Raw genomic sequence first — 15561 nt, 5'->3', positions numbered from 1 at the left:
AAACCTTAAAAAAATCCATATTAGTTTTAGAGGTGAGGTTTGAATCTGAAAATTGTTGCCTACAGTGTATAGGTGCTTTTGGTTTACCAGTGTACATTTTTGTTATACATGATAACATATATATTACATATCAACTCTCTCTCGTGTTAAGGCCTGTCTAAGCCTCAGCCAGGAAAAGCTCAAATAGCCATAAGGCTGTTGATTACCCAGGATTCCATGCTCAACAGAATTTAGTTCCCATGTTAAGCCTTCAGTGTATTCTGATCCGGTCTAAAAAGGCCTTACCGCGAAAAGAAAACAGCTTGTGTGTGCATCCAATTTTGCACCATCATCATCGTCATCATCTAAAAGCTAGAGCGATTTCGGAGCATGCCTTTGATGTCTTGCTGGTCAGGTAAATTTATTGTGACGTTTATCAGCATATGGCCCCTTTTAAGTACTTCATTGCCTATATCAAAAGCTGTTGGTCTGCCATAAGAGAGGTAGGCGTCAGTCAAAATTCCACATGTATCCCCACTGAGGGTCAGAATTTGACAAATAAGCTGCTAGGCCACCGTATCCAATTCCGTATTTATAATGCCAAAACACCTAATGCCCCATACAACAGAATTGAATGACCTTTAATTTTAAATGCAGTTAATGCTTCCCCTATTACATTCCGCCTTAAAGTTGATTAAAACATCTGCGGGACATAGTAACAGATGCACACCAGAGTTTTACATTGCTCAATATGGATATTCATTGACCTGCTCGTTATCCTGGTTATTTGTGTACCAGAAAAGCTTTGTTTTACTTTTGTGGGAAAAAAGCCATAACCTTAGTTTTGGTCCAAGCATTGGACTGCATATTCTTCTGATTAAAGTTCTATAATATCCTCAGCAATCTTCAGTGCCCATATGTGTAGTGGCTACTAAGACTAAATCTTCATAAATTAAGCTTCGTAATCCAACATTACTTGATTTTAGTTGGTGACTATCCATACATTCTGATGTCTCTATTGGATTTGCCATGTAAAATAGAAGTACAATGGAACACAAACTGGAACTTGCTTTAGCCCGTTTTAGTTTGTGATCGAGAACCATTAATTAACTTTACCCTCTCTCAGGAATCATTGTGAATTTGAAATATTAGAATCAAAGGCACCTTATGAATGCCCCACAATTGCTGCTTTGCCCACAGCCGCCTCGATCTTCTCGAGGAAAGGCGGAACTATAGTCTAAAAAGCATGTATATAGCTTGCTATTACTTTAGTTTTTTAAAGCTAACATTAAAAGACAGTTAATATTATAGTTTATTGAGCATATGTTTTAAAGTACCATTTGTGGGCGATCCAGAAGCTGCTTATTTCTGGTCCAGTGTTCTAGTTTTTTTAAGCATGTTTTCTAACATTTTCCCTATGGCATCGAACAATGCAATTAACCAATAGTTACTCAGCTCCGCTACTAGACTCTTTTTATAGATTGGCTGTAAAATTAATTGTTTTGACAATTGATTGAATTGTACCATGACTCAGTACATTATTGTAGAAAGGAGTAAGCCCTTGTATACAGCCCTTTAAATCTAATTCAATCGAAGAGATTGAAGTTGCGTAGGGATCTAAAGACTGGGATATGTGACCAGAATGTATGGTTGTCAGTACTCTAAGCATAGGCGATAATAATTTTTAGCAATTGCCCTAAGAAAATAGAATTTTGCATTCTGTCTGGTCGCAGCGTATAACGTTTCTGTGTAGGACTTCATATTCCAAATGCATCATGTGTAAATCTAGACTTGCTTTGTATGAGCCAGTATCCTAGCCAACCGGTTTCCAAGAACACTTGATGTCAGTTTATTATAATGGCTGACCTCAGTTTTTAAGTGCGTGGTCTAGGACATCCAGAACTGAAACCGTTGACTATCTTCTTGTTCTTTTTTTTTATCTCAACTGTTGCCAAATCTTTACTATTTCCTACCATTCTTCTAATGGTTTTTGGTGTTTTCCTCTATTTTGACATAATCCTATTATTCTTTGAGCCCACTGAAACCTGATTTTCAAAGTTTGTTCGTTCTGGGCCAGAGCTCATGCATGGAATCCTCAGTACATGAAACCGACATAGCCGCCAACATTGTTCAAAAGATAAACATTCTTAAAATACACATTCTAGCTATGTCCTGATGCACCCAGAAACCAATTGAACATGTGTCAAGTTCAGTATTTCTTTTAAGTCACCTGCCAGTAATCCCTAAAATTTGCCTCATACATTTCCCTTGTGGTCCTATCATAAATTGCGGCTCATTACTCCAATACTAGAAACTGAGGATGGCAGTGTCCATCCTCATCACAGTGTACTTGCTATTCCAGGGTGAGAAGCTCCTCCTCAAAGCATGCATTTGATCCCTTAAGCTGTTTGAAAATTAGAAAGCTAAACTTTAGAAATGTTCTCTTACATATCCGTGTGTAGACAGGTCAAATAGCATTTAGCTGTAACCCTTGGTTTGGTTCCGTTTTGCTATATGAATCATTTTCTTGACCATTTTTATTTAGCATTTTCCTATGGTGTGGCTCTGATTCAATAATTCTTGACATGTTATTAGCTGTTTCTGTCTTGCGGGTTTAGATGAGCTGTGAAGTGAATATAGTCTGACGGTGGATATACTCCAGAGACTTTGATTCCTCATGTTGCTGTGTTAGTTTGGAGAAAACAGACTATATCATGTGCTCTAATTGAGAAAAAATTTAAGGAGTTCCTTCCCCCTCTTCGTCAGCAGATAAATTAAAGATTCGAGAATAAGAGTATGCATTATAACCTTCAAAATGTTTCTTTCATTTTCTTTATCACTTTGCTGCATAATTTATTTTAAAATGTGATTGTTTTAATCCGTTTTACCATATTGTTGTAGTTTGTTTTAATTCTGTGATATGTTGTTTTCCTGATTTGTGATGCAGCACACTGGCACCTCAGATGGTTTTGACCTTAAATGGAACCCACAAAGTTTTAAAACACTATAAATAGTCAACTCGAGGCTGCTGAGGGAGAGGCTTCGAATACATTTATTTAAATTAGGTTGAATTTTCCCTCTAAGATCTAGATCTTAGAGTAAATACATCTTTTTTGTTTTAATTTAAATCAGCCAACTTAATTTGTTATACCTGCTTCACAGAAATCATCTCTTTCATTCCCTCTTCCACCCTTCTAAAGGAGTCCATTGAAATCTAATGGAGAGCATATTAAGACAACAAGCCAGTGACTTGAACTGAGACTTGGAGAATGTGTTGATTAATGCTGTAAGATTGCTCTATATATTGACTGTTACTAAAGAATATGTGCTTAATGTTTGTTCTTTTCCTGTTCTACCTTTAGGTACAGAAAAAGCCAGATAAAATGAAAGAAGATCTGCTCAGTGATGTGAGTGAAGACAAGGCTGGAGTATGGGAATCCATAATGAGGTAAATCTGTTCATTTGAAATATTACATCTACAAAAATCCAAAAACCTCTCTGTTGAGCATGAGCTTGAAACGTAATGCAACATTTACTGTTTATGTCTATCATTATCCAAGACCTTTTGATTTTACATATATATTTACTTATAGAGGCTTCCATCCAGCCCTCTTCATCGATTGGTCTGTTGAGTCATTCACATTTTCCTTCTGCACACTACAGCGTACAGTGGGTCGCTATATTCACAGTGAGTGACGGCATTCTGCTCTTTCACAAGGAGCACATCCACACACAGCTCCAACTGCAATAAAGGCTTACAAAAAACATGATAAAATAAAACCAGCATAGAAAAAGGCAAATAGTTGCAGCCAGGACCAGACAGATTGGCTTTTCAGTAATTGTTTTAACTTTGGAAACAACGGGAAAAAAGAAAGAAGCGAGCATTTGTATCACTTTCACAGCTTGAACAACCCAAAGTGAGCAGGTTTGCGCCATTTCATTTCACCCTGAGATGGACGCCCAACATTGCACGCCAAGGGAACACTTCCTTTGAAGTGAGAGTTGTGTGCTGTTCCACAATAAGTATCCCACGTCCTTGTGAACTAACTTCACAAGTTCTAGAAGCTAACCCTAGTTGGTTAGATATGGGAAGATTATACGGAAGCACTTCAGTTATTACCCACTAGAGTTTGGGGAAGGAAACAATTCATTTTGTTTTTATTACCCTCACACACTCTAGCAGTGTCATGCTTCATCATCAGGTCACCCTGACTCCTAACGGTCAGGGTGGGCTCGACCGTATTCCAGGGAGCTCTTGATGAGATATGATCAGGGGGAGTTAAAGATTAAAAATCCGCAGACAGATCCCGGTATCCCTTTATTCGTGGAACTGTCAGGGATATTAAAATACAAATTACGGGGGGGTCACTTGGAGTTTTATGGTCCTATGACCCTAGTGCCGACTTGTTTCAGTCCTTCATTGGCCAGAATGGTCCCGGACTTCCTTGGTTTGTACGGAGAGGAAAATCCCTACCTACTTTTTATAAGGGCAGATAGCCGCTCCTTAGAACATAGCACCTGATTACTTATCTTATTTGTGTCATTCTTTTCTCCATCCCACTTTGGGAGAGTATGTACATCACTGGGGACTTAGAGTATATGGGGTAGCCCTTTAGTCAGACCACCATCAAGGGTCCTGCCCCGTTGCAGTACCTATTGGGTCTGTGTCCCCGGGCTTGCACCACATGGCACATGGAAAGTTCTTCTTCCATGTTTGCCATAGTTTCCTCATGGGGAGAGTTGTGTGACCAGTAAATCACCAACCATCAAACAACTCAGCTGTAGAAGAAAATCAAGATAAAGGGGAGGAATGATGAGAACTTAAGAAGCCATGTAAAACCTTATAACGTTTATAATAGTCTGTGGTCTGGTAACATTTTTACAATTTAAAAATTGCCCCAAATGTTACACTGTTTTCCCCCAGACTTATGTGATATTTGGGTTGTTGTGACATGCGATTGGCTCTATCATAAATGTCAACACTTAGAAAAAATGTATTTTAAAAAATGACTTCCATTTAGTTACCAAGAGATGGGAAATTCACTGCTTCAATGCAAGTTCATTGAGTTATTAATGTCTTCCACTTTTGTTTCTCAACCATCCTCTTCTCTATTCCCAAATGTCGGCATGTATGCTCTGCAAGAATCCTACAATCTGAGCAAATGGTACCGTTCTACAATCCATGAGTTACATACCAGGCTGTAAAAACAGGCAGAAAATGAATTTTGAGTTGAAGAAACCTGATCTGTAAAATACCAACCATGGTTACCAAGTTTCCAATTTGCTTATGCGTGACATTTTCATTCTTTCAGTGTGCTTATGTGTGACATCTCAGTGCCTTCTGAATGGCACTTTGAGTGACATTTTATAGCTAGTAGAACAAAGCAGTTTAAAATCTGCCTTAAAGCGATCCTGAAGTACTCGTGCAACACTTTTCTAACGTGACATGAGCCAGCTAGCAGCTGCAGTACCTTACTGAATACGCTTTCTACTGTGTACCTCTGGGCCCTGCTCTGGTGATGTTGTACAGGAAGGACAATGAACGACAGTCACCACCTGTCCAAAAGAAACACGCACAGCTACAGTCAATGACTTCTTCTAAATGCGGGCCTTGCATTTACAGATGTGGACTATTTCCACCAACCTCCTTACCGCTCTCTTATTCCATTCTTCTGTTCTGCCATTCTTCTAGATCTTTCCTCTTTTCACCTTCTCCCTTTCATTCATTTACCCTTCTCCCTCAGTTGCTATACTATTCCAGCTTTCTTTCCTCACTGTAGTCCCTTTCATCTCTCTGATTGCCTCTCCCTCCACCTCGTCTCACCCTCTTGTCTCTTTCTTTCCCTCTCCCTTCTTCCATCAATCTCTTCTTCCACTGAGCTCATCTCCGCCTTCTTATGCATTTTTCTCCTTACCTTTTACTTTTGACCCAGGAAGGGTTTAAACCCTTATAATCACTAGCTGATAACTCTGGATCTACCAAGAGCACACAGAAAATTCAAATGAAGGTGGGGTACAGCAGTTTGCATGTTGTACTCACATTGTACTCACACCCCTAACAGGCCTACCCAAAATATTATCTCATCTGTGGTTGAATCTTTTTGTCCACGGTGAACAGATTTGGCATGCGCTACAGATGAAACTTGGAAAGACTCTAAAAACATGTAATAACCTGCCTGGTATTTTAGAAGACAAAATACTACGGCTAACCTTGCTATTTACCAAAACGTACCTTTCTAGAGCTTAGTTACACCAGCCACATTGTATTGACCATGCGGAATCAAGACTGTAAATTATAATATATTGGCAGGATACGCGCACACACACAAATGAGTTGCATTACTGTAGATTTCCAACAAACGCCTGAAGGTTAGACAAAAGAAGGGATGGGAATCTGTTAAAAGAAATCAGGACAAAAAGTGTGCGTTGCAGATCCTTTAACAGGAACGAAGATATTAAATTCCCTTACATGCGGCAATGAGAATCAAAATGCTCTGAGCGGATATAGAAATGGGGAATGACTAGAGATGTTGAAATGTCTCATGTGAGTTGCACACCCTCATCAAAACCATTAACGTCAGCTTTATTTTGGTTTGAAGAACCTTAACAGTATATAAGAACAAGTACAATAATGACAGCAATGCACAAAGAAGTTGCAAGCTCAATTTGCTCATCAAAACAGTTTTCTATACATTCCGTATTAGGGAAACAGTGAAGGGGGCGAGGTCCCTAAAAACTATGTTCCTCCTACCCTTGTGTCCAGATGTTCCAGTGAAGCACTGAGCATGATCCATGCGTTCATTGACAAATGGGTGAGTGCAGGGAATGGACAGAGTAGCCGCCAGATGTTTTCAGTTATCTATCCGAGTGCCATTCCTCTTCGAGTCTTTGTTTACCATTTGTCCATTCGCCAACATGTTGAAGAAACGTTATTTCCAGTTACAGGAGTGACTAGCGTGCAAAGGTTAATGGTGGCCACACACGTACCACACCTCATTGGGTTGCTGACAACCTAACACGTGATATAAATTGAAGGCCAGTAGTGACATTTGTGCTCACTGATATGTTTTGATCGGGCAGTGTATGCTTCGCCTTGTCTCCGTGCTTCACTGTAGGCCACCGTTGGTAAAGGTTTACTTTAGCTGCGGGATGAGCAGCGTCTTGAATTTTGAAGCGGGGGCAGAGGTGGGATCTGATAAACTGCTTCTGTAATGTACTCTGTGTGTGAAGACTCCGCCATAGTTAATGGCTTAGGAGCCAAACAAAAAAACTGAGTGTTGCAGTCTTGTCGGTGCTCCCAGCCCCTGACAGCTTCTCTTACCACTGCTTCTGTAGCTCACAAAGCTGAGGTTTGTGTAGCACAGAGGAGCGGTGATATTTCACATGCAGTACAGATCTCTGTGGCTTGGTGAACGCCTGCACAGAGACATCCGAGGTGGGTTGCAGCATGCAAGCCTGTTGGAGTAGTAGAGGCAACTTCAGAATGCTGCGATGCAGTTTGCGGTTTGCTGCTCACAGCACCGAAGGACTCATCTGGTCCTTGGGAGTTGCCTTAGTCTGATGGCTCGGCTCTACGCCTCTGCCTTGCCAGGCCATGGTGAAGTGGTGACACACCAGCTCGAAGAACTGAAAAGAATGTGATAATCCTACATTCGCTGTCATTTCTTTACCACCTCTTCTGTAGAATAAAGTAAATTTGGCAAAACTAGAACTCTGGTCAGAGCCTGGATTATTCTTCCATTTCTCCAACCCCCACTTCCCTTATATGGCATTGTTCCACTTCCAGGAGACTTGCAGCGGAGTTTTTGTGGAGTGGAGTGTACTGGCTGTGCAGAGTAATCCAACCATCATGAAGTCAAAATTAATGATTGGAGGGGCCTGCCAGCCAGCCCAAAGCTGCTGATCATACCTCAGCTGCCTATGGGCCAGTGTTACAGATGAGAGACTTGAGCCACCCCGCACAACTGCACTGGAGAGAGACAGAGTGAGAGTACACAGGAACGACTCAGGAGTCAAATGCACCTGCGTGACAGTTTTCACTGCGGTAGACAAGAACAAAATGTGTTACTCTAACACGCGATGAGTGACATTTGGCAGGACTGCCAAATGTAAACATTTTTTGTCATAGCCTGTCCCAGATTCTTCTGGTAACATGTATCCCTTACTTTTAAAACACACAACTGTGCAAGTGAAAAAGACAGGATAAGGATGGAAAGGTGCCTGTTAAATAACAACAGGCATGGGAAGCAGGAAAATAAAGCGACATGCCCCAGGCTCCAGGGAGGTCATCATCCTGCCCCATAAAAATGAGGCAGAGGTTGTAACAGGTAACTACACCCTGTTGCCTAAGAGACGTGGGGGTCCGGTGATTCTTCTGCAGTTCATCCCCAGGTCCACATCATTACATTGGCTTTGTCGCACTTGTCACCACTATCTCCAGACGTAAAAACATGGAGCCCCTCAGTGTTGCTGCATGAACATTTATGCTTTTTTTGCCAGAGAAAATGAACCATAGCTAAACGATTTTAACTACAAGTATTATACGTTTGTTAAAGGAATACGCAAATTCGCAAAAGGCACGTCAGAAAGCCCCAGCTGTCGCATGTGCTGCTGTTCTTGGCTATTGATGCCCCACAGCACCTGGGGCAGCCCTCAAGGCTGGCTTTAAGACCCCCCGTGTGGTGCCACCTGTCCTCTGAAATGTGCCGGTGACCGGGACCTGCAGTGCAGTAATGCCGGAGCGTGGGCAGGGACTGCTGAAAGGAGGAGGGTAGTGATCTTAGCTGGAGGACTCCAATCCCAGAGCAAGCCCAGGATCACACATGGCGGTAAGCAAAGCATTTCCTTCCACATGCTCTGCCAGGACAGATAGTGTGGCCCATTGCCTGAATACACTTTCTTGTTCGAGCCCTATCAAAGTCACCGGGAATGAATGCTGGCTTCGGTGCCTGTGTTTTCGTTTGCTTTGCCTTTGCCTGACCACTCCTTTGCATCTCTCCCTTGGCTCTGACACTTTTGTGATGTGAATGACCCCCCGCTGCACTGGTAATTCACACTTGTTCCACACTCCAGTCTGGATGTATAGATCCAGTCTTTCGGCTGTGGGAATGCACAGTTCCCAAGCCTTTCCACACCTTTCGACCTTTGTCAGTCGTCCTACAGGCGTCCTGGTTCGGGCTATTCATGGGTCCCCTTGGAGCTAAAACGTAAATTTTCCAATTCTCCTCCAGGAATTGAGCTGTATTTGCATGTTTTAATTATACATATGGCTGTGACATTTATGGCTTTTCTGCTCCGGTTGCGCGGTTTGTGAATATTTCATAACATGGATTTCTGTTTGTGGCTGGGACTTGCTAGGGAGGGTATTTGGTGTTTCCGAGCAGCGTCTTCCATTTGAGTGTGCCCTCTTTAGATGTACGTGGGGGAGGGGAGGAGAACAGATCCGACTTGCCCAGAGGGTTCGAACCTGGTATATTATGCCTTTGCCCAAAAGTACTCGGAACAGAGCGTACTTCGGATCTTTTCTTTTTTCCTGTGTGGATGATAAAAAGTTAAGCATCCGCTCTTGCATTCTGCTGCACTTCCGATGGGCTTGTGCAGGTCCATACTGTTCTCTGTACTTGATTCTACAAAGGAATGCAGACTGTTAACTCTCCATAGCTACAGAAAAAGAATGTAATGGGAGAGAAGATTACATTTGCTTTGGTTTTATACTTTATGCGAGCATACGTGTCCTTTCACAATAAGTGTTCCATATGTATGCATATATATTCTATAATCATTAGCAGACTCTGCATAGACATTCGCTCCCAGCCCCGGTAGGTACCCTGACATTCCATTTGTAAAAAGTCACCTTATATTATGATGGGGTTTTTCAGCCCCTTCTATTTATGACATCTAAAGTAATAACAAAAGCGCCCTGCAGCCATGGCACCATGTTCAAATAATGGCATTTTCTTTTGATGGATTTCTCTCCTAATGTACATTAGATCTCTGTGTGTAGAACTTCACTTCCAGAGTGCAGAATCGCATTCAGGATGAAGGAGCTTCTCTTCGCCTCAGCGTGACAGGATTGATTAGGTACTAAAGATATCTGCCTTAAGTTGAGCACTGTGCACTCCCCGGTGTGCTTAAAGATTTCTTGCATCCACCTTGAGATTCTGATGCAAAGCAATTTGGAAATCAAATTAGCAGCGTGCGTGGGCGACTTTTAGAGCAGATTTTCACTTTTCTGGTTGCAGTCATCTTAAATATAAATGGAAGTAAATGTTCCAGCAAGACTGTGCTGAAACCAGGGAGGTAGGCTGCAGCTTCGGCCCCGCCAAATTGTATTTTACCATCTATTCCTAGTCCCACTGGGAATAAAACTCTAGAATAATAACAGAGCTTTGTATATGGCTCTTGTCCAGCTCCCTCGCAGCTGCTGTTAGCTTGGTTCTCCTTGGTGTGGTTGTTATATGTTTTACAGTGGCCTCTGGACCCCTTACAGTCTGTTCAAGGCCTTTTTTTATATTTTCTAACGATAAAATAAATAAGTACATTTATTAACAGTTATACCTGAGGGACTTCCATGTTTAGTGAAAGTCTCATTCAGTACTTCATTCGTGCAGATGGTTGTGGGGGATGTGCACTGGACCTCAGTTTTAGAGACGGGACTTTATTTTCAGCATCAGTCTCAGACAGAGCAGGAGAGAGAAATGCAGAAAAGGCAGGAGGAAGGGGGGAGAGAAAGATAGGAAACAGTGACAAGGGAAGGATGCAGAGATGAAAAAGAGCCTGCATGTGTGGGATAAAGAGACCGGATGTGTAGAGTGGGCGTGGAAGAAAGAGGTTTGAGGTTGAATCAAGAGTAGACGGCTTAATGTACAGCAACCCAGCGTTCAGGGGTGCCAGCGGCAGGCCCCTCAAGAAAACATTTGCCCCTTGCACTAACTATTTTTCACTTTATTTTATTATGAATTCTAGTTATTTATGTATTTGACAGGTTTTGCACTAATCTCACCTATCGGCTTTCAGCTACTGCCTGTTTTGCTTAGAACAGATATTGGTCGGATCAGAGCATTGGCAATAGTTAACTTGTGCCCTTCCAATGCGATACTGTCCTAGGTGATTACGTGCCCTGTACAGAGGAGGAAACAGCAGTTCAGTGCTAGGGGCGTGGCCATTTCTGGCTGTATCAATGAAATGCCCCTCATACAACCAGTGTTAAACAATACCCATGGCTAAAACATTTTGGTTTTGAGATCATTGGGAATTTCTACCTTATAGTGGACCAGTATGAACAGATTATTTAGGTCATGGTGAGCGTGCCATACACTGTCAGCTCATGGGAGCATCTCATGGTATGATGCTACAGTGAAGCTACATACATGTGTCAGACTCTGCCTTGTCAGTCATGAATTGTACTATGCTTAAAGATGCAAATGACCTATAGAAAGTAGATGAAAGAGCACTTCATGGACACTAAGGGACCATGACCTTTATAATATCAAAAACAGCATATTAAGCAAACCGAGGAGGGAGTCCAGGGGTGTGAAATTTAATAAAATACCTACTTGTCTATGGGACAGATTGCTTCATAAATCTACTTGTCTTGTAACAAACTCCACTTGCCCTTTTGGTGCCATGTAGTTCTGCGATAAATTATGGCAGCAATCTCATTATATAAGAGCTCTGATATAGCCTCTCTGGATATGCAAGGGCCCCTACCATAGTAGTGTTTGAATACTTGCAATCCCCTTATGTTGCCACCTTTCCGCAGATCAACATACTGGGGCCGAAGGTAGTAGTAAGCAATAGTTCCAGGGTTAGAATGTCCTTTTGAGTCTGTGCAAACCTACTAACTTGCATGTTTTAAGGGTTTGGACAACTCTTCTCTAATCTTTTCCCATACTGAGAAATGTTGGAAATTTACTCCTGACAATGGCAGACGTAAATCTCCTTTCAGAGTTGGGTAAAAGGGCTTGGAGGGAAAGTGAACTTGTAAGCACTCAGATTTTCGCATGAGCAAATCTACACTTGCATATTTGCCCATGCGAAAATGCAGTTCACAAATATTTTCTAGGAGTACTATTTCTTGTCCTACTTCTGTAAATTATTGGAAATTCACGAAAGCCATATAGCTGCACTTAATGCACGGACATATAGCATAGTTGCGCTTTTGAGACTTTCTTTAATAATTGGGCCCCTAATTTGGTCTGGCGTTGACTGTGACCTTTTGTCTTTATTAGAATTCTGTCTCTATCCCTGTATCGGCTGGTTTCACTGTGAGTGACAGCATTCTGCTCTTTCACAAGGAACATATCAGAACACAAAGTAGTTTTATTCAGTGCCAGTAAGTACTGTGGCAGTGTGTGCTTTTTAAGACCAAAAAACAATTTTTGCTTTTGCCAATGTTCGTTATAATGGTGAGGGCCCGGCAGCTCCCACACCAATAAGGTTTTACAAAAACCATGCCAAAACAAGTCACTCATTGACTAAACTAAAAAGCTGACCACCAATTTAAGACCTACTTGCTTTGCCAATGCTTGTTTATTTTTGTTTCCATAATCATATTGAAACTGGTTACACTGATTTTCCAGCATGAATTATTTTGGGAAATACCAGCATGCATCAACACATGTTACTAAATGATGGTGAAAAGAAATGGTACCTGAAATTTTACAGTAGTTTAGCAAAATGTTTTTTTCCTGCTTTCATTTTTTATGAAGATTTTATTTTGAAAGCAAAGATACATCAATATTGCTTTCAAGCTTCTGTATATACTTGCATCAAATCAGAGAGCATTATACATAGCCTCATATTGCTAAACTTTGAAAACGTGCCTACACAATATACGGGAACCACTGTCAGAAGTGCAGTCGGAGCTTGCAACATTTACTTAGAGCGCTCACCCTAATAATGAAGTCTTTCAATTAATGAACCATAAATAAAAGTTTGAACAGCATTAACATACGGGCAAACATATTACCTTATCTGCAGACAGTGCCCTTCCCTGATCCATAAAGTGATACTGCAAACTGGCAGCCAAAGGCTTTGTGCTGCCAGTAACAAAGGACAAAATACACATGAAAACTTGTTGCTCTCAACCCCACACAATATGTCCTGGGCGTCTGGTTATAGGAATTCCACATTCCTGCAGGGAGGGGTGGTTCAATGCACTGTGCCTTCCTTAACACTGCTCAATATACACTTTGGAAGACAGGTTGAGGTCTCTCAAAGAAATACTTCATACCATGGTTTCAGAGTTCTGATACTCGAGGCTCTATTTGCACACCACATAAAATAGTCAATTTATTTAAAGTCAGATCATTTATTAAAACTTGTACTTTCCTTTAGTTCCTGGCTCACTAGTTTCATAACAATTAATTAAGTAGTTGTTTTTCAGGGCCTGAACAATCTATAAGTCTGTATTAAATTGTTTTGAATAACACCTGAGACAAAAATAAAACGTTCCAGTCTTCAATTATATTTCTTTTTTTAAAGACACCAGTCAAACTTGTATTTAAACTCTTTGCAGTGTGATCTGTTGTGTATGAGTATGTTTAGTTAAGTCTCAATCTTAATTACTGCACTCAGATGTAAATATTTAATGTAATTCAATTATTGGGACTTTTAAAACCGTGATCTGGGAAAGTTTCTTATCTTAACAAGATGTATTTATTGTTTGTGAGTATCTATTTTAATCGCAACGCTCTGATTTTAGCTATTAGATGTGGGGTTTGCAACCTACTGTTACGAAGGGGGTAGGTATATAAACAACAGAAGGAAGGCTCAGAAACTCTTCATTCTCTCCTATAGAAAATGTAAACCATTCATTGTAAGATGTCATTATTTACTTTCAGTTCTTGGTTCCATGATAAATATTTCCCCAAAAATGTTTTTATGAACTTTTATGCCAATAGACTGTTCGTGCCTTGAAGAAGCGACAACGTAGTTTGTCATGAAACAAGTGTTGGCGTTCTTTTATTGGGTACTAAATTAGCATTTTCTTGTGTCTAATAACTAAAGGAAAGCCAACATTTTAATATTTGATCTGTCCGTAACCAAATGACCCATCTTCACGTATTGTGCAAATAAAGAACCCAGTATTAAGACTCTAAAATTATGTTGTAATCTAATTCCTTTGATAGATCTGAACATGTCTTCTAAAATACTAAAAACAGGACCGGGTTAGTCATCCGTCTCTATAGGGCTATAAAAATACCTTATATTTTAGAGGAAGTGTTGTGAATACATCAAACCTCTCTTGTATTTTTCTTTGAACATCTTTTCTTTAGCTCAATGGGACATCACTGATTGTAAATGATGCATCGTGTACATGTTATAAAAAAATAAGAAATTGATTTAAGTTGAATAAAGAATCAATAAGAGGTGTAGAAGGCGGAATCTATGTAAGAGAAATGGACAACCGCGTAAAACTTGACATAGTAAATATATGAATTAATGTTTTTGTTCAAGCCTATGAACAAAGAAATGTTGAATGCAAGAAGAAATTGGAGGACTGTGGTGGTGCATGAGTGGGAGCGTCATGGACTGGAGGGGCGATTAGATGATAAAGGGTGGGGATAAATCACACTTTTGAAGTGACTCCTGAAACCGCCAAGGGTTACATATTTGAGTGGTAGAAATCAATTTTAACACCAATAGAGGCTTGACTGGGTAAGGTCAAGCTTTGAGTGACTGCATTAAACTCAGTACCATTCTAATTGCCTTATTAAGAGATTGCCAGTAGTTGCTGTTGGCGCCACTATGCTTCCTTCCGGTTGCCCTTAAGTGAACATGTTTCTCATGTGCTTAGTCCCAGAAGCTGAAGGTGGTACACTTGATATGCACTACCCTCCTTCCAAAAGGAACATCAGTGAATATATTCAAATTTATTTTCTACATGGTAACCCCAGGTTTCAGGTAGAACTCACAAGAGAGACACCTATTAGGGTTTGGTCAAGTAATGGCACAGTCGAGTGGAAGAATCCAAATGGAAAAATAAAATATATCTAGGTGTGACTTTGCACATTAGGAGCTATTTTCGTAAAATGCTTCAAAGAATAAAGAAGCAATGGTTTGGAAATTTCAAACCATCCAAACCAGTTTGAGATGGTATAGTGTGAGGAGAGGTGGAAGTGAACCTAAAGGCTTAATGCTCAAGCAAAGCTTCCAAATGTCATAAAGCTACATTCTCCCTAACAGAGGTAGGAGCAACCATGCAGTAGCCTTGAAATCCCTTTAGGTAGCATTGGCTTAGCTTGAGCCATCACCCCCATCCACCTCTCGGTACTGTCAGTGGATGGTGGAGGTAGGTAATGCAGCAATTAACAGGTACAATCCAATACACGTAGGAGACACAGAATATAAGGTACAAAGGTAGATACAAATAAACAAGCATTTACTGATACAGTATGTTGCCTTAAAGAACATAATCACGAGGACAGAGAGAGCACAGTAGAGGTGGGCAGCAAGAGCACATCATAGGAGGGAGAGTGACTCATCAGCATGGGTGGAAACGAGCACATAAGTCAGAAGTTACTCTTCAGAAATGCAACTACAACCCGTAAATGAGAACTGTGGTGCGGTGTAAGCTGT

The 15561-nt window shown here is 40.8% G+C and overlaps 1 protein-coding gene across 2 annotated transcripts in view; it reads left to right on the top strand.

The window, feature by feature from the left end:
* The window catches only part of UGGT2 (UDP-glucose glycoprotein glucosyltransferase 2), a 1472699-nt gene that overhangs the window by 1223833 nt on the left and 233305 nt on the right, over positions 1–15561 (top strand). For both annotated transcript variants that reach the window (XM_085622547.1, XM_085622546.1), the window contains one exon: positions 3342–3427. In XM_085622547.1, coding sequence (XP_085478673.1) covers positions 3342–3427 — 86 coding nt within the window. The remainder of the gene's footprint in view (positions 1–3341; positions 3428–15561) is intronic.

Source organism: Triturus cristatus, chromosome 8, assembly GCF_964204655.1.
Source record: "Triturus cristatus chromosome 8, aTriCri1.1, whole genome shotgun sequence".
Lineage (NCBI taxonomy): Eukaryota > Metazoa > Chordata > Amphibia > Caudata > Salamandridae > Triturus > Triturus cristatus.
This window is presented reverse-complemented; position numbering and strand designations above follow the sequence as displayed.